The sequence below is a fragment of the Sphaerodactylus townsendi genome, linkage group LG09 (assembly GCF_021028975.2).
Source record: "Sphaerodactylus townsendi isolate TG3544 linkage group LG09, MPM_Stown_v2.3, whole genome shotgun sequence".
In the NCBI taxonomy this organism is placed as follows: Eukaryota; Metazoa; Chordata; class Lepidosauria; order Squamata; family Sphaerodactylidae; genus Sphaerodactylus; species Sphaerodactylus townsendi.
In genome coordinates, this window is record NC_059433.1 from 33,336,611 (window position 1) to 33,354,840 (window position 18,230).

Here is an 18,230-nt window from a genome sequence, read left to right on the forward strand (position 1 = left end):
AAAATCAAAGGTACAAAAATGCATGTGGACATCAGGGAACAAATCAAAGCAGTACAAGACCAGAACAAAAAAAAAACCCATTCAGGAAAAGCCCTTTGTTTCTCAAAATAATATACTTTCACAGTAATTTTTAAAAATTGAAATAAAGTTCTGACATCCAAGATCAAAACCACAGTTTTCTGTTTCTGGTACCAACAAAATGATATCATCCAGGTGCACGCATAACACCAGTTAAGTTTACTGTTGAAGTTTTAAGAAGACACTTTAAAGATATGAGCAATTTAGCCAGCAGAGGGTGCATATAACACAGAAATAGTTGTAGTATTCCGTTTCTTGTTAGTTTTCAATCCCATTCAGAATTCCTTGAATAGGGCTTTTATTTTCTTTTAAATGTGTTTAAGAATGGAATAGATCATTTAGTAGCGACTAATATCAAACAAAGTAGATGAACAGAAGCTTGTCAAATTTATAAAATACAGCTGATATTGGCTTTCATGCTGAAGTTGTTTTAAGAAATATATAAGAAATATCGCTTTTGTTCATTGTTTTAGTATGTGGTTCCATTGGCCTTTCCTAGGGCTTGCATATCTACGCACATTTTGTATATAGCTGTAGAATTGTGACTTCATGCTAAAATTGCTCTTTTATTTAACAACATGTCAGTTTAATGAAATGTGTTTGTGTGGGCTTCTAAGAACTCTTCAGAATAGGACACAAGCAGCTATAGCTCTGGACTGTTTGATAGCTGTGTCATTTTTCTCTAGAAATAATTAAGTTCTTGAAGTAAGGTAGCATAGAGTTTGGTTCCCTCAATGAAATTGAACCTAAAATAAAAAAAAAGAAGTACAGACAATTGGTACATATAACAATACACACAAATGGGAAGTAAGATACTGGCAGCCCAATCCAGGGAAGACAGACCCACCCCTGGAGCCAGCAAAACCTTGTGTTGGCAGTGCAAGGAGAAAATATACCGGTGGGAGGGGATACTTACCCCAGTGGCTGGGTACCACGAAAACTCTGCAGCATCTAACCCAGAAGCCACTGTCCTTGCCTAGGCCCACCAGCACAAAAAGCTGTGTTGGCATGGCCAGGGGTATTCTGGGGGTAGGCTGGGGTGAAGCAAACATTAGTTGGCTTCCTCCTGGGCTTTGCCCACTGGAATGTCAGTGAGGGGCATTTGGGTTCATAGAGGGGTTTTCAGCAGCAGGGTATCTTTTTTTTTTAACCTTGCCTGAGCTGTTGAGAAGGCCTCTTGGAGGTGGCGGGGTAGTGCCAAAGTGGCTCTGTGGCCTGCCGCGGGAGTTCTAGATTGGGCTATAATTTGGAATCCAGTTTTTTCAAGGGGAAAAGAATGGTTAAAAAGTAAAGAAAACAGTCAGTGGACATTTCAATATCAGGATCCATTATTCAAACCAGCCCTTCTAGATTGTCAGCTTTTATCTCTTAGAATGGATAGTAGGCAGTCTTTGTTTCTTCTCCATCCAGAATGCTTTTCTACTCCATGAATTACATTTTAAATTATCTCAATATTTTCCAGTAATAAAAGATATTAATGTCAGTTTAAGAACAACAAAATACCTGTTGATCTTTTCATTCTGACCATGGGGAGCGTCATCTGGCCCTCCTATTCCTAAAAACATTATTCTCTTTCCAGTTACCTCCTGGAACTGGGAACCAATTGGAATTGTTCCACCTGTACGGATCAAGTCAGCATCAACCTGAAATACTAAAAACAAAATTAAAATTGTAAGAAAACCAAATTATTTCTATGGGCCAAATCCTAAATGTTTTGCAAATACTGGTATGCCATATCAAGGCTCTATTCAGATCATGGGTGACGCATGGCTTGAAAATAACGTTTATAAAGCAGGGGGCCCACAACAACTTGGGGAGCATCTCATTTCCCTCATCCCCACTATTTCCTCTTTCCTTGCCAGAAAGCCCTCTTTTCCTGCTTCCTTCTGTCCTTGTCCATCAGCCAACCTACCTCTATCTCCCCCCTCCCTGGTTACATTGCATCTCTCTCTCTGGTAGCTTCTATTTGGGTAAGTTACACAGGGCCAGCCACAGGGCCAGAACCAGTTGTACACTGGGAAACCTGCAAGGAATTGCAGGGGGGCACATATTTCTTCATGTATTGCCCTTCCTACATTATTTCCTCTTACCCTAGCAACCTTTCCTTCTCTGCTTCCTATTATGGTAGCAAGTGGGTTAATGGTACTTTTGCTTGCTGGGAAACTCCTTTAGACCAGTGTTCCCTATAAAGAACCTTGGTAACCAGCAGCTATCACTCAGGACCTCATGAGAAAATGCTGACCAGCTGTGAAGGCAGTCCTCCGGTGAACTGCTGGAGCAATAATAAAGTAACTTAAAGTGCTCATGCAATCTAGCATGGGGAAAAGAAATATCCCAGAGAAATAAACTGTACTAGGCAAAGGCACACCCCCCAAGACTTTACAACAAGCTTTATTGTATCAGAGAGGGGAAAAAAGAAAAGGGTGATTGGACTGAAAAAGGGGTGGGAAAACGCCAAACAAAATACAGGGGAAAGCACACAGCAGCAACAGAGATATTCAAATGACAAGCAATACAGTAGAACTAACTAAACTGAGCACGTTATGTGTGCTGTAGCCGTTTCCTCGGAGCATTTACAGAGTTCCCTGTGGTAATAAGAAGTCAAAGAAGTCCTTAACCCCTACCCAACTGAAGACTGAAAATTGATGGAAACTGATTGCCCCTCCCAGAGAGGATTAACTATCAAGGGGGTCAACCTGGCATCTCACCCCCGCCCCCTGCTTGGGTCTTGGAGTGTCTCCCCCCACCCCACCCCGGCCTCCTCATTGTCCCTTTCAGGGGGTCTGAGGTCAGAAAGTGACTGGAAGCTCATCTGCCTACTCCCTCCTCACTCCTGGACTTGTTTCACTGGCTCTCTCTTCCCCTGTTCTTCCACCCCTCCCATGGATGATGAAGAAGAAGAGTTTGTATTTATATCCCCCCTTTCTCTCCTGCAGGAAAGGGGCTTACAATCTCCTTGCCCTCCCCCCCCCCGCACAACAAACACCCTGTGAGGTGGGTGGGGCTGAGAGAGCTCCGAGAAGACTAGCTCCAGGCAGGAAAGCCTGAGATGCTCAGAACTATTTCCTTATCAGCCCCTACCAGCATGGCCAATTGGCCATGCTGACAGAGGCTGATGGGAAATGTAGTTCCTGAACATCTGGAGAGCCGCAGGTTCCCTACCCCTGTACTAGCCCAAGGTCACCCAGCTGGCATGTGTGGGGAGTGTACAGGCTAATCTGAATTCCCCAGATAAGCCTCCACAGCTCAGGCGGCAGAGCTGGGAATCAAACCCGGTTCCTCCAGATTAGATACATGAGCTCTTAACCTCCTACGCCACGGCTGCTCCTGGTGGCCAATTTATCCATCAGGACTCCTGCTCTGCCTCCATGCTGCTGCTATGCCACCATTCCAGGTCTATGGATTAGCATTTAACTCTGCCATCTCAGAACTGGCTGCAGTGCAGCAAATCTCTTAGTAGCTGGCTCAGCTGTGTCATTGACATGCCAGCCCCAGTGCAACTAGCTCCCACTCCCACCCTCCAGACTATGCTGAAATATTTCCATGTAATTCCCTAATTTTCCTTTTTGTAAAACAACCAAACCTTTTTTAATTGCCTTTCTTCCAGCCAAATACAGTGGTTCATCAGGGTCTGAAATCCATGGCTTAGCTGCCATTACAGCAGTTATTTCAATATGGTTGGGACTATTCCACTCAGCAATTTTTTTCTTCAAATAATCAGTCACCTCAAGTAAATAATATTAAAGCAAAATTAAACTGAAATCAATTTAAAGTAAATGAAGTATTTCACAGTAACAAAATCCTATTAATCATCAGCTTACAAAGTGATAAAGGCATTTATTTATTTATTTATTCCATTTATACCCCACCCTACACTGAAGTCCCAGGGCGGCTTACATAATGGTATTAAAAAACCCGTTTAAAAATTGCAATCCTAAAAACATAAAACATTAAAAACCACCATTAAAACACCCTTGAAAACAGTAAATAAAAACTTCCATTAAAAATCCCCCCTCCCCCCTTCAGCCAGCATTGATTCGGGGGACCCTGGAGGTCACACACTGAAGGCCTGGGTAAAGAATTCTTACCTGTTTTATAACTATTGTGGGTTCCATATTGGGAACCAGACGTATTGAAAATTTTCCAGTTACTTTTGCAGGGATTACAGTCTTTGTTCCAGATGCAGAGAAAGCTCCTTCAATTCCATGAATGGACAAAGATGGGTAACGTGAGCGATGCATTAATATTTCTTCCTTAAAAAAACAATTTTGAAGCAATACATCATAAAGAACAAACTCTGTAAATCATCTATATTGAAAAATACAGATGGGTAACATTTTTCTACCTCATAATAGCAAACTGGGGAACACCCAACAGAATTGACTGGGAGTCAGTTTAGATCAGACCAAGGGTAATATTTGACAATATGTGGAAGTCGCTACTACATAATGTGATGAAGAGGACTTGGGACTTTCTCATTGCAAAAGGGAAATGCTCACCTCTGTTCTGACACACAGTTGCAAGGGGCTTAAGTTTCCATAATGCTAGATTCTGTTCTTGCTCAGTTGGAGAAAGAGAAGAAGAAGAGAAGAGCTGGCTTTTATACCCTAATTTTTCTCTACCGTAAGGAGTCTCAAAATGGCTTACAATGGCCTTCCCTTCCACCCAGAGGTGGGATCCAGCAGGTTCTCACAGGTTCCCAAGAGTAGGTTACTAATTATTTGTGTGTGCCGAGAGGGGGTTACTAATTGGTGATTTTGCCACATGATTTTTTACTTAATTACGCCCCTCCTCCGCTCCTCAGCAGTAGCGCGCAGAACTTGAAGCGGTCTAGCAGGAGGTGCACCGGCATGCGTGGCAGCCTGCGCCTGCGTGCATTCGTTTCCCGCCCAAGGACCAGCGCAGCGGCTGCGTCCTTGCCACAGCAATGCACCACTCCTGGAATGCCCGGCCATGCCCCCGTCATGCCCTTCCCAGCCCCATTGGCGCTACGCCACTGTTTGAATCCCACCACCATGGGAACCTGTTAATAAAATTGTTGGATCCCACCACTGCTTCCACCTTCCCACAACAGACACTTTATAAGGTAGGTGGGACTGAGAGAGTTTTGAAAGAAATGTGACTAGCCCAAGATCACCCAGGAGGCTTTATGTGGAGGAGGGGGAATCAAACCCAGTTCTCTGGATTAGAATCCACCACTCTTAACCAGTGTACCATGCTGGGTTTACAGGGACACAAGGCCCCTCCCCCAACAATGCCCACAGACCACCTCTGTCACAGCAACAATGGAGGTGCAGTGACAGTGGCTCAGCATTCAGCACCATGTTCCATCATTGTGGAGGGCTGCTGCAGCCACCCGCTAGTGGATCCACCCATTCACCAGCAGTAGAGGGCAAATTTACAGGCGCAGTCCCTATCACTCCAGTGGCAGATTCAGCCCTCCATTTGGATTGGGCTGATAATTTGTGTAATCCTTGTGACAACTCTGTAAGGTAAGTCAGTACTGGTATCTATATATTGTAGATGATGGGTTGAGCCTGAGAGTTTCTCACTTAAGGCTGCACAGTGAGTACATGGTAGAGGCAAGGTTTAAACTGGCAATTTTCTAATTTGTCACTCAGAATTAATTCATACATGAATACCTATTGAGGAGATTTAGTTCTAAGAGCAAATGCTACTGAACCATTTGCCCATTCATTTCCCTGTGTCTCTTTTTCCTCAACCAGGCTCCAATATCCAATGTGGAAAAGGAAATGGTGTTCAAAAGAGAAAAGCGACAAAGGAGACCACCCACTTCATGGTATACATAATCTGGCAAGCGGTAGTTCTGATGGGTCAATTGTACTTTGAACCAAGACTCTTTGAACCAACCACTACACCTGTTCTGAAAGAAACATCAAAAATTGTGATCCTAACTGAACATCCAAAAATCAGAGAGAAAAAATCAGTTTCAAAATCTGTACAAAACTTATTTGACATATACTTTAGTATTATATGTAAAGTTCTTTATTCCAAATTTGGCCTTTATCTTCTCAGCATCAAATTCAGTTTTTTCATAAATTCCCTTTTCTTTTTCTGTAAGAGGAGCAACAGCTTCATAGATTCCAGGGATCCGAATATGCCCAGAGGAATTAACAAGCGTACCTGAAAACAAATAAGAATTCTGAAGATGCTAATTCATCAATAATAAAAACCTACAGCAACTTTCATTTTTTTAAAAAAAATAGCAATTGGAACAATGTTTTCTAAACACCCACCCACAGACATTATTTACTGAACTTGCTAAACCTATGTTTTAGAATATGATAACAAATTATTTGTCACCTATGAACCTCTAGCCAGTAAGTAGGCTATAGCAACCACATGGAATGTTCATGATGTAACTGCTCAGGGCCATAAACATGATATTGACAGTAGATAAGATCAAGTCATGTTGCAAACATATTCGAATCCTGGAGACCAAAGAGACTATTACTGGTGTACTAAAGATGTAGAGAACTTCTCCAGAGAAATGCAGGGCACGATTAAATTATAGACTCTTGAGCAAGAAACATGTTAATTTTACCTTTCGTGTATCCTTGGTCACATTGTTGTAATTTACATGCCAGAAATTTTTTTGGGCACCTTACATTTTAAAAAGCGGCATGTTTTAAAAATTCACTTTAAATGCACTTTTAAAACAAAACTTTTAAAACAAAACTTTTAAAACACTTTTAAAACAAAACAATTAAATGCTGCAGGTATCTGATTAACAGCGTAATTCTAAACAGAGGTCGGCCCTTCTAAGTCTATTGACTTTATTGGATTTAGAAAGAGTGTAACTCTTCTTAGGACTACATTGTTTGAAGCAATGCAGTAGTCACTACTAGTTCCTTCAAGAGCCAATAAATTCTGACCACTGATTTTACCAGTGGAGTTCATATTCCAAAGCTCAAATTTTCAGCTATGGGACAGTTGCAAAGATCACACAATGTCTGAACCATTTTTTGAAAAAGAGCACCTGTTTTCAGACAATGTTCCAATGAGTGCAAGATGAAAACCTTGTTGTCAGCAACCCTTTAACATTTTGGCCAATCGACATGGCTACAATATAAGAGTGGAATCCCAATAATATTGCCTTAACTATATTTTGGGATGTTACACTGGCAGGACACTTGGTGTGCCCATTCTAACAATTTGGTTGAGTCAAACATTAGATCAGCCAATATATATATATTTATATTTATAGTCACTGAAGTAAATACAAAATGTAATAAGTTAGAATTTGCTACTGCGAACTTATACTTTTAATTAATGGCAATAAGAGCAGAATCAATTATGTTTTGAAACCCGACACAGACTGGATGATATAGTACTACTGAGGTGGAAAATATACTTACTCAACAGAAATACCAAGTCATTTGTTGCTTCATGAATTACACCCCCAAAGGTCCCTGAATGCAGGTCTTGTTTTGCGCATTCTACCTACAATACATGAACAGGTCAAGACAAACTTTCTGCTTAATTTACAGGCATATAAGAAAGCATCCTTAAGTTTCTTCTGCCAGAAAGAGGTACAAAAGCTGAGGAAAAAACACCTGGTATCACTGCTGTATCAATAGAGACTGATTTTTTTTTGTTAGCTAACAAAATACATTGTGATGTTGACAATTACTTAATGGCACTGGATACAAAGCTAGAGTCATGATGAACTGCCCTCAAAATAAGCAAAAGTTGTTTCTTTCTGGGACTAACTTCAGTAGATCCTGGTTTCCCCCTTTTTTGGAGTGTGATCCAGATTGGTCTGTAGAAGACACACCTCAAAAGCACCTACTCTAGGAACACTACTGAGATGCTGCATTTGTGGGATGAACACAGCTGCTGTGCTGTTTGTAGGGTATTTAGAATACCCACTGTATTTTGGCACCATAGACTCCACTAAGGGTTTAACAGTTAAATTATAGCCATACCCCTTAAAACCACAATTCACACTAATATTAGGAACACAGGTAGGAAAGAAAAGGTAGAGGGAAGGAAAATGGGAGGGGAAGAGGAAGAGGGGAGGCCAATAGATGGAATACCATTGCTGTCCTCAACCATAAATCTGGTGGAACCACTATGCTGAATATTCATATTCCAAAATTGCACCAGTTCTTGCAGGGCTCAGGTGTTGGTTGACAGAGTGTTCCCCCAGGCTCAGGTCAGAGCTGAAAAAGCTCTGGCCTTGGTTAAGGACAGCCAGACTACTTTTGGGCCAGGGATCTCCAGTAAGTTGTCATTAGATTAGCATAACATTATTTGGGAAACATATTACGGTTTAAGCCTTACTAAAGATAAATTTTGCCTATTGGCCGAACTTCAGTAACCTGATCTTTCTATGGGCTTGAGTTGTACAGGAAATTTTTAATTGGGCAATAACTGTGAAGATATCTGACAATTTAATGGATACTTTATTAGAAGAATGATTTAGCAGTACATCTAGACTTATTGTTAAATGTCCGATGGGTTCAATCAAAGCTCCTTTCAAAAATAGGATTCCAAAGTGCTGTACCTAATCTTATGTGTATGAATGGGAGCATTTTAGCTTCCTGTTCTAATGGCAGTACCTGGTACACCTGCAAAACCCACCCAAAGGACCCTTTCGACTAACATCTCCAGGCAGCACTATGAGCTGTCACTGAGAAGATAGTCATCTGGTATCTCTTGTACATGCACGGAACAACAACACAACTTTTGTGTACACACATGGGGTCTTGTGGATCCTGACCAACAAAATTCTGAAGGATGTGGCTATGCTGAATATTCTATAAACTCTTAAAAAGACATTTACAGTACTATCCTGGTCAGTCAGTACATTTACAGACATTTACAGGTACAAATTTCCAAGCCCACTGCATTTAACTCAAACGTTGCAGCTCTGCTTGTTCTTCAACAAGTACACTGTGTATTTTAGATGTCTGTGAATTGTACCTGTAAAATCAGGTCATTAAAATGCTGGTCTGTTCATCATACCTCAATGAAGAAGTAGCAGTTCCCCCTTGTTCCATATGTAATACCAGGTTTGTTGCTGAGCCATGAGGTATCCGTGACTATAATGTAGTTGACATCTGAAAAAAAGGTACTGTTTCTCTGCTCCACCAGATCGAATAGCCCAGTGGATCCCACTTCCTCCATGCCTTCCAGCAGAAACTTTACATTCACAGGGAGTTCTTGCTAAAGATTGATTTCAAACACTTTGTTAATATCATTTTTAAAAATCTGGCACATGACTGCAAATGAGAAAGATTGATAGAAACCGTATACATGTCTTTGAAGTGCTTCCACCGCATTCAGTACAGCCAGAATTTGCCCTTTGTCATCAGAGGTGCCGCGTCCATACAGACCACCTTGAACACAAAAGTGAAATCATGAGACAAGCAAAGAGCAGCAAATAAGTGCTTGGCCAACTCAAGGTTTTTTAAGAGCTGGGGTTTTTTGCTTCTTAGGCTTCCTGCCTCTGTCTCTCCCCTTGCTTGTTCTTGCTCTCTCGCCCACATCCCAGCCCTCACTCTTTTACAAGTCCGAGGAAGTCCTATCGCCTTTAAAATACATAAATGCTTACCATTTCTTTCTGTCAAAACATATGGCTCTGTGGACCATCCATCCTCTAATCTGGCTGGCTGTACATCCAGATGACCATAAAAGCAAACTGTAGGCTTTTGGGGGTCATTTCCAATACTGGCCAGAATAACAGGGGGTAAGTCAGTTGTATTTCCATTGGGTAACTAAAACAGAGGTAATGGTTTAAATCACATGCATATACATAAGGGTTTACTGGGGAGGGGAGTGATTATTTTGTTAAGATTCAGACTTTTAGAGCACAAATTTTAGTGGTCGGTTGCCTCCATGTCAAACAGTGGCAATGGATGCTGAGGTTACAGTGGTCAGGAACCAATTCGGCATTCAGTGAGACCTCCTCAGAACATGATTGTGACAAACTGATGCAGAATCATACTGACAGGAAAAGATTATTTAAATATGAGGGGAATGAGGCTCTTTCTTTGTCTCTCCTGCTTACCTCCCCCATTCCCCAAATACTGAAAAACAGAGAAAAAGAGTGTCAGGGATGTCTGAGGGTCAGTAGGCTGATTTTTGATCCATTTGCAATAACCTTGCTGCAGCCTCACTGTCTAACAATACTTGGAGAGTTAAGGCACCATTGTTTGTTTTCAGTTGAGCCACCTACAATTTAATTCTGGTTTTTTTGCAGCCCTAAATAAAACTATTTATTCATTCTTCCGATCTTTTAAATTTTGTTAGGAATCATAATAGGGACATTGAATAATAAGTAATTCATTTTTGGTATAATTTTCATTTTCAATACCTTTATGCAGCCAAATAACAAAAGTTACATGATTTCCACAGATTAAAGCTACTTTTCATTTCAGCTGAAATCTCCTTAAAGTTGTTTGTGTAAAGATCTGTGTGATTTTTACCAAGCTTAACTCCTAAATAAGTTATAAACTTATGAATTGGTCTCATCTGAAATAAACCGTTTTTAGAGGATATAGCCCATGGTGTTGCATGACAATACATTGATCATCTATATCTACTTTATAACCTGACATCTTTGTGTTTTCATTTACTATTGTTTTCAATAGACTACTAGACTTTTTGATGTCAGAGGGGTAGACAACAATTTTCTGCAAATAGATTAACCACATACTGATGTAGACCAACATTTATACCAAAAAGACTATGTGAATTTCTTATTAAATATGCTAAGGGTTCTAAGACAATGCTGAAGATTGAAGGCCAGACACCCTTCTCCAAAAAGGAGGTCCTGTGGGCTCACAGCCCTAATTCATAACTAGAGGTAATCTGTTCATGCAGAGAACACTCCAAAAAATCTGTGAGGGACTGTGGCTCTGATGCATACATGTATCATATGTGTACACTGAGAACACTGTCAGGTTCTCTTCTATGAGTAATTAAATATTCACATGTACCATGGGAGGGAGGGCATACTGTGTGTGTTCAGTACATTTTTCTACAAGCAATGGACCTCAAAATGATGCCCGGCAACACCTTTATTGGTGCCCTCCAAAGTCAGTGGGGCTAGGTGGGACTTTTTCTTATAGCAGGACTTCTGATTAGATGTGCAGGTTAAAAGGCACCCTGTTAAATAGAGCTTCTGCCTGAAATGTGGAAGAGTTGCTATTAGAGTTGCATATAGCCTTGATCCCTGGCATTTTGTGGTTGGCTCCACCTCTTGTGGCAACCATTTTGTGACTGTGTCCACTACACTGTATTAGAAGGTGCCTGCAGGCTCAAAAAGAGTGGGGAGTTCTGGCACACAGGGTATTGCGGCTGTAAAGTACACACTGAACATTACATCCATTTGTATAAATTTGGTGGTTATAAAAGAAAGGACTCTTTCCATGACAGCACCACATCTATGGAATTCTCTACCTGCATTCTCCCTTCTTCTGTTTTAGTTTTAGGTGCTAAGTGACCAAGTTTTATATTCCCAGATATTTGGCAATAATTATTTCAGCTGGCTGCTTTTTAACTGCTCTTTAAAAGCTGTCGCTTTTTAACTGCTGCTATTACAATTGTATTTTTAGACTTTTATTATTGTTATGACTATTTGTTAGCTTTCTTGGAAAACAGAGTGATTAGAACCGTTACTTGATTTATTCCATTATTTCCATTTTTATGAACTGTCTCACAAATCTCTGTTAGGAAGTTATGAAAAATGTCCTGAACAAGCAACAACTGAGTTGCTGGACCAAGGACCAAAAACCTATTTAAACCATTAATGAGGTCTGCATATCATTTGCACACAGGACAGATGTGGTCTAGGTTTAATAGTCACTTTAGATGCAAGAACAGGAGCCAGTATCTTAGGGGGATCCATCTGGTGCATTAAAAACTGTAGCTGTTAACAACCTCAATGATAGGTGTGTTTGTGAACTGAAAGTAGAACAGAAATGGCTTACTTCTTGCTGCCCCAGTTCCACCAACTCAACAATTCCTCCTAACTGTTTAATCCGTTCACCTGCTACATGCATCATGTTTGTTAACAGGTGCCTCTTCAGAGGGTCACTGGAATCACTTTCAATGGCCACCCAGTCTTTAAGTCTCTGCAGAAGATAACAGAGGTGAAAATCTACATTTTGAGTAGCATTCCTTCACAACCCCCCCACCCCAACACACACACATGTTCCAAATGAATTCAATTGTGTGTGTTTAGTGACATCAAGTTCCTTCCGACTCATGGCAACCCTACATTGTCCAAAAAGGCTTATCATTATTTACCTGCACATATTCATTCTGATGTTCATCAATGTAGTGAAATACTTTATTGTGGATGTCAGTGGCTGAAGCATCGTACACCATGTCCCTGATGCTGATGATAACTTGGGCATGGGCAATTTGGGGGTTGACCCCCCTATCCTTGGCCTGCACCGAAAACTTGAGGACCTTGACATCTTCATGGTCAACAGCGCCATGTACAGTGATAAGCCCAGTCCTCCTATCCAGCCATAGTAGCTGACGAACTATATCTGAAGCCCGATGGAAGGAATAATCAATCTCAGCACTGGCTCCCTGGTCAGGATCCTTAGCCTTGACTTGTAGAACGGAATGGCCCACAGAACTATTTTTCAACAGCTCAGTCTCATACAGGGACTTCTCAAATACGGGCGCATTGTCATTCATGTCCAGAATCGTGATGTGCAGCAGGGCACTGCTAGCAAGAGTTGGATGCCCCCTGTCCTCTGCTTTGATGGTGACGTTGTAGGAGTCAGCCTGCTCCCTGTCCAGGTTTCCCATGACAATCAGCTGGAGCTGCTTCTCCTCTTGGTCCTCAGTCACCTGCAAGCCAAAAAGCTTCTGGGCATCAGAACCAGGCAGAAGCTGATAGGAAACGACCCTGTTGTCTCCAGCATCGGGGTCCACAGCCAGTGGGATGAGGAAGGCTGAGCCAATGTTGATGTTTTCAGGGATGGCCAGGCTGATGACAGGAGATGGAAACTTGGGGGGGTTGTCATTGATGTCCAGCACCTCTATCTGCCCCCGCAGCAGGGATGAGTGCATGAGCAGCTGATCCGTGATGGAAATGGCAAACTCCAAATAACAGGGGTCCTCGGGGGTGGGGAGGACCACCAGGCACTCCTGCAGGCTCTCCCGGTCGATGGGGGCGTCGCCGGTGTAGAGGTCGCCAGTTTTGGCATCCACACGCAGGTAGGGGGCGCCCGACTCCAGTTTGTACAAAAGCCCCACGTCTGCAAAGCCGTGGGCAGCCCCCCAGTGGGCAATGAAGGTGTTCGGGGGCTGCTGCTCTTGCACTTGGGATCTCAGCCGCGCCCCAGACCCCAGCAAAGGGAGCTGGAGGAAGAACCACAAGCCCAAGCAGGCAGGCAGCCGCCACTTACCCCACCTCGGGGGGCTTAAAAGGGGACACCCCAGGGGCGCCCGGAGCTTGGTCTCTGGGGGCATCTGGGCGCTGCCAAGAACGTGGGGAGCGGGTGGCAGAGGTTTCGTCTCCCGGCGTGTGCCTTGCAGAAGCAGCGCTGCCCGGAGATCCCACCGTGGCCGGAGGCTGGAGCAGAGGCGGAGCCCCAGATCCTTATCACCTGGATTTCTCGCGGGTAGTGGGGTGCTTCTGAGTTCTGGATATGGGGGAGGGCAGACCAGTCTAGCTCCAAGACAGACAACACTAAGCTATCAATCCGTCCCTACCAGTCGCTCTTCTCCAAAGCCAGCTTCAGCAAGCAGAAAGCTGTCGTCCCTGCTCACTTCCAATCCCCAAACCTCTTACCCATTTAGCGCTAACTGCGAGCCGAGAGAGAGAGAAAAAATGTCCTGTCCCTTTAATAGAGTGAAGGCTTTATGGAAAGAAGTTTTAATACTCCGCCTTGAAAACTGCTCTTCAACTGCCCGTTCTCTCTCATTTAAAGGGCAAGAGGTTTTTCTCCAGGCCTGTTAGCAACCTCCTAAAGCCATTACAGGTCTCAGTTTAACAAAACTAATGGGACCTCTGCTCTTCTGTTGATTGCATTTGAGCCTGCGTTTCTTGGCCCCTTGACCATATTAGGGTGTGTTGATTTTACAACACGAATACAAAAGAGCTACCTAATGAGGACCGGGTACATTGCATGGGGAGAAATAGGGTCTAGTCTATGGAAGTTTGTACTAGCATCAAAACTGCTCCAGGCCAGGGTACCCGAAGGACCCTATCCTCCCATACTGTCAAGCCCACCAGCTAAGATCTGCTTCTCAAGACCTCCTCTTTGTGCCTTCAGATATGAGGTGGGTGGTAGCTAGAGACAGGGCATTTTCTGTGGTGGCACCTTACCCCTGGAAGTACTTTCAGAGGAGATGGTCTATTGCCATTCACACAGGCAACACTGTAGGGCTATTAGCTTTCCTTGAATATAGAGTTCATTTTCTTGTAACAAAACTTGGAAAAGAAGCCCAAATTAAGAATGACATCAGATATATAAACTACACATTTTCTACCATATGAGGACCAGGAACAAATCCTGGAGACAACAGATGCTGGTTTACAAAAACTGCTACAAAATAATATGCCCTTCTTCCAAGAGTTGTGTGCCATAACCTACAAGCCTGAGTCTTGTTATAGTTCAACTTCCAGTTACCAGTATTCTCTGCCCTTTTGCAGGCAGGAAGATCCTTTTCCCCAGGGTTATTCCCCTCCCCTTTTTCCTTTCTGCTCTCATTGGCTTGACTAGCTTTTGTTAATGATTTAGGCAGGGCATTCTTTGGTCAGCTTCTCCTACAAACCAAAGGGTGGAGATTCTGCAAGAGAAGAGGCACAGTAGAGTGGGCAGATCTGTTCCTGCAGAGGAGGTAGGATGAGCCACAGGAATGTGGTCATTACCCAGAGCCTTTTGGTGTGACCATAATAGTGCAACAAGCACAGGGTGCCTGTTGTGTGCTTCTACTGCAAGCCTTTTCTAATGACAAGGTCATCATAGTTAGCTGCACATAACAGATGAGGAAAGCAATCCACATCTATTTCACACATATAGCAGCATGGAGAATGCAGAATTTCAGGGTGGAAAAGAATTAAGAAAAATAAGATACACAACATGATACAAACATATTGGGGAGGGATGACTGGAATTAACATGCATATCTATATATATATATATATATATATAAAGCTAACAGTGACTTTGTTACTCATGCCCTAATGCGGAAACGGCTGGACAGATCACCCCCAATTTTTCACATAACATCCCTCCCTGTTGCAGGCAGGTAATCGGACCTTCAGATCACCAAAAGTCCATACCTGAGCCAGGTAAAACGTCTTTTTCCTGGCGCACCAGACCATGAAGCTGGCTCTGTTTAACTGTCACCTTTAGAATGTTAGTGCAGCATGTCTGTGGCCTGATGGGTTGGTATGAGGGCTTAGAATGTTCGCGCAGATGGGCAGAGATGAACAGTGAAAACAGTAAATAGGTAATACTGTTAGGTAATACGAGTGGAAGTGAAACACATACACACTTTGCTGTGTGAGACGTCAGGTGGGGTTCCCCCCCCCCACACACAGGTAACTTTCACTCTCTGTGTCTCACCCACTGCTACCACACAATACACATCCAGCTCATCCTCATACACCTCACTCTGCCCTCCCTCACATCCAACCACCACTTACCCACTTCCTCACCCATATTCGCCACAGCTCTCTTTTACTAAAAGAGAGCTGGAGCTTGCCCTTTTCTTCAATGAAAATCCGCGGGGTGGGGCGAACCAACACTACTGGCTATGCTTCTTTTGGGCACTCGGTCTCGATCTGAACGCCTCACCACCCTGCCTCTGCTGCCTGACTGGGATAGCCTCCTTGCCCCAGTTCTGCCTTACCCAAGCCAGGACTGTGCATGGCAACCAGCCTCATGGACCGTGGGATTCGCACTCTGGACAGTTCCATTGTGGAATGGAAAGGGTTATCTTATGCTAAAAAAACAAGACACCACCATATAACAATGTGAATTGAAAAGGGAAAGAGGGATTCCATTTGACCACCTCAAAAGGCTATGCTGCGGATCATTGGACCTGCATGGACATCTGTGTGGGTTGCGGACTGTGATGAGAAGGACAATTGCCACAGCAACACGTGGCTGGGCCCCACTAGTTGCTAATAATGACAGAGAAACCTTCTTAGAGTCCTGTAAAAGGAAGCTGTGAATGCTGTCAAGTTCCAAAACACTTGCCACTGTCTAAACATGAAGTGCCCTTTGAGCTTTACACCCAGGTCAAATAACCCTCCTGCCTCTGACTGGCCCTGATGATTGGACAAGATCCAGCAGTTGCCCTTGACAGTTGTGCACACAGCAGTCACAACAGCAATCAATGCTGAACCAGAGGGAAACGTATAATCAGTATGCCAATGGCATCCAGTTATATTTATTGATGGGTGACTGGCTAGATACCACCCCAGATATTCTGGTCAGTTGTTCGGAAGCTGTGGTGAAATGACTGAAATGCAGCTGGTTGAAGTTGAATCCAGTAACAACGGAGGTCCTGTAGCTGGGTCAGGGAGACTTGCAGGAGAAGGGGGAATGCCCCCCTACCAAATTTTGATTGGGTACAATTAACACTGTCACTGACTGTCAGGGGGTTGGAGGTGATAGTTGATACCTACTTGCAAATCACACTGGTGGCCAAGCTGGCATTTTTCCATCTTCACTAGGCCAGGTTGCTTGGCCACTACTTGCCACACCCTGACCTAGCTGCAATGATCCACGCAACAGTCACCTCCAGATTGGACTATTATAACTTGCTCTGTGCTGGGTTGCCCTTGAAACTGACCTGGAAACTCCAACTGGCCCCCAAAGCCCCCTCCTTTCTTGCCCTTAGATTTTCAAATTGGAGCAAGAGTTGATTTGCTATGTGAGTGAGAAATTATCTGAGAAATTGTAATGTATTGACTGTTTTTAGTATTTTTAATTATAAACTTATCTATGTAGTGTTTTTACAATGTGACTTAAAGGTGTGTGTTAGCTGCCCTGGGCCCGGTCTTTGCCAGGTGGAGTACAAATTAAAATAAGATAGGATAAAATAAAATAAGGAGGGCAGAGTTAATCACTCCTCTTTCACTATTGCCAGTCATCCCTCCTTGCAGCTTTGTAGAACTAAGGCTCCCTGCCTGTGTTTTTCTTTAAGTGACAACGATCTCCCCCCACCTTTCCCATTTGGTGAATATGTTTTTGTCAATATGTAATTTAAAGCTGCTAAAAGACCTCTCAATACTTCTACGTTTACTGGTGTAGCCCTCTGTAAAGCATTCATTGCTTGCAGCATTTCATCAGAATCAACAGGACTGATGCTAATGGCACTGGAAAAGCACAAACACTAAGAGCAAAAACAATTATAGCACATTAATATGTGAGAACTCCCTCGTGGCTATTTCTGATGAACTCAGAGGGGAAAGGAATTTGTCCCTCTCTGTACTCATATTTGTTAGATGATAATTATGTCAGGGCTAACAACAGAAGCTGAGCGTGACCAACAAACATTCTCAAACTCTTATAAGACTGATCTTCTTTTTTGAAAGGGGGGGGGGTCCTAACATGCTTGTTACACTAATCTGGGGAATGAGGTGGGAAAGAACATTAGCCGCTCTGCACAGAGGAAGTGGGTGGTGACAGTCAAAAGAGACATGTGGTAGCAGGGGACAGTGCCCTCAGAGGATATCCCGTGTTGAGCTGTAGGAGTGCACTGGCCATTTATTTGCCATCCCACAATTTGTTATGGGCCCCTAGGTTATCTTGTTCTAGTCTCATCCTTGTCTTGGCCAGTTCAGTGAATATATCCATGGTCTAATTTTTACCTTGCAGTGTCGGAGTCAGACTAAGAAACTCACCAGTTAGCTCATAGCAATAACTGAATAAAACCACACTAAGTTCAAACAAGGTAACACCAGCTGAAGACATTATAGAACTGTTGTTACAGCTCCCACTAAATAAAAAAGAGGTTTGTTCATTCTGCTTTTCCCCCCAGGACAACTAGCCCCATCGAATCTGAAAGGAAGGAGCCAGAGTTGGACTGGAGAGGGAAGAGTCAGACAGGCATATGTCAAACATCACCGCTGTCTGTACTATCGAACATTATCAAAACAAATGTGTGAGGCAGATAAGATAACAGCAGACTTCCCTTTAAGT

At 43.1% G+C, this 18,230-nt stretch overlaps 1 protein-coding gene across 1 annotated transcript; it reads right to left on the bottom strand.

The window, feature by feature from the left end:
• Positions 1–223: 223 nt before the first annotated feature.
• Positions 224–12,569, bottom strand: LOC125439063 (cytosolic non-specific dipeptidase-like). The gene is made up of 11 exons (XM_048507942.1): positions 12,358–12,569; positions 12,039–12,182; positions 9,659–9,821; positions 9,361–9,443; positions 9,070–9,270; positions 7,458–7,542; positions 6,062–6,222; positions 4,167–4,331; positions 3,662–3,803; positions 1,582–1,729; positions 224–824 (listed from the first exon to the last, which is right to left on the bottom strand). The coding sequence occupies exons 1-11, from the start codon at positions 12,436–12,438 to the stop codon at positions 761–763; spliced, it is 1,437 nt and encodes a 478-aa protein (XP_048363899.1). The 5' UTR covers positions 12,439–12,569; the 3' UTR covers positions 224–760.
• Positions 12,570–18,230: the final 5,661 nt, after the last annotated feature.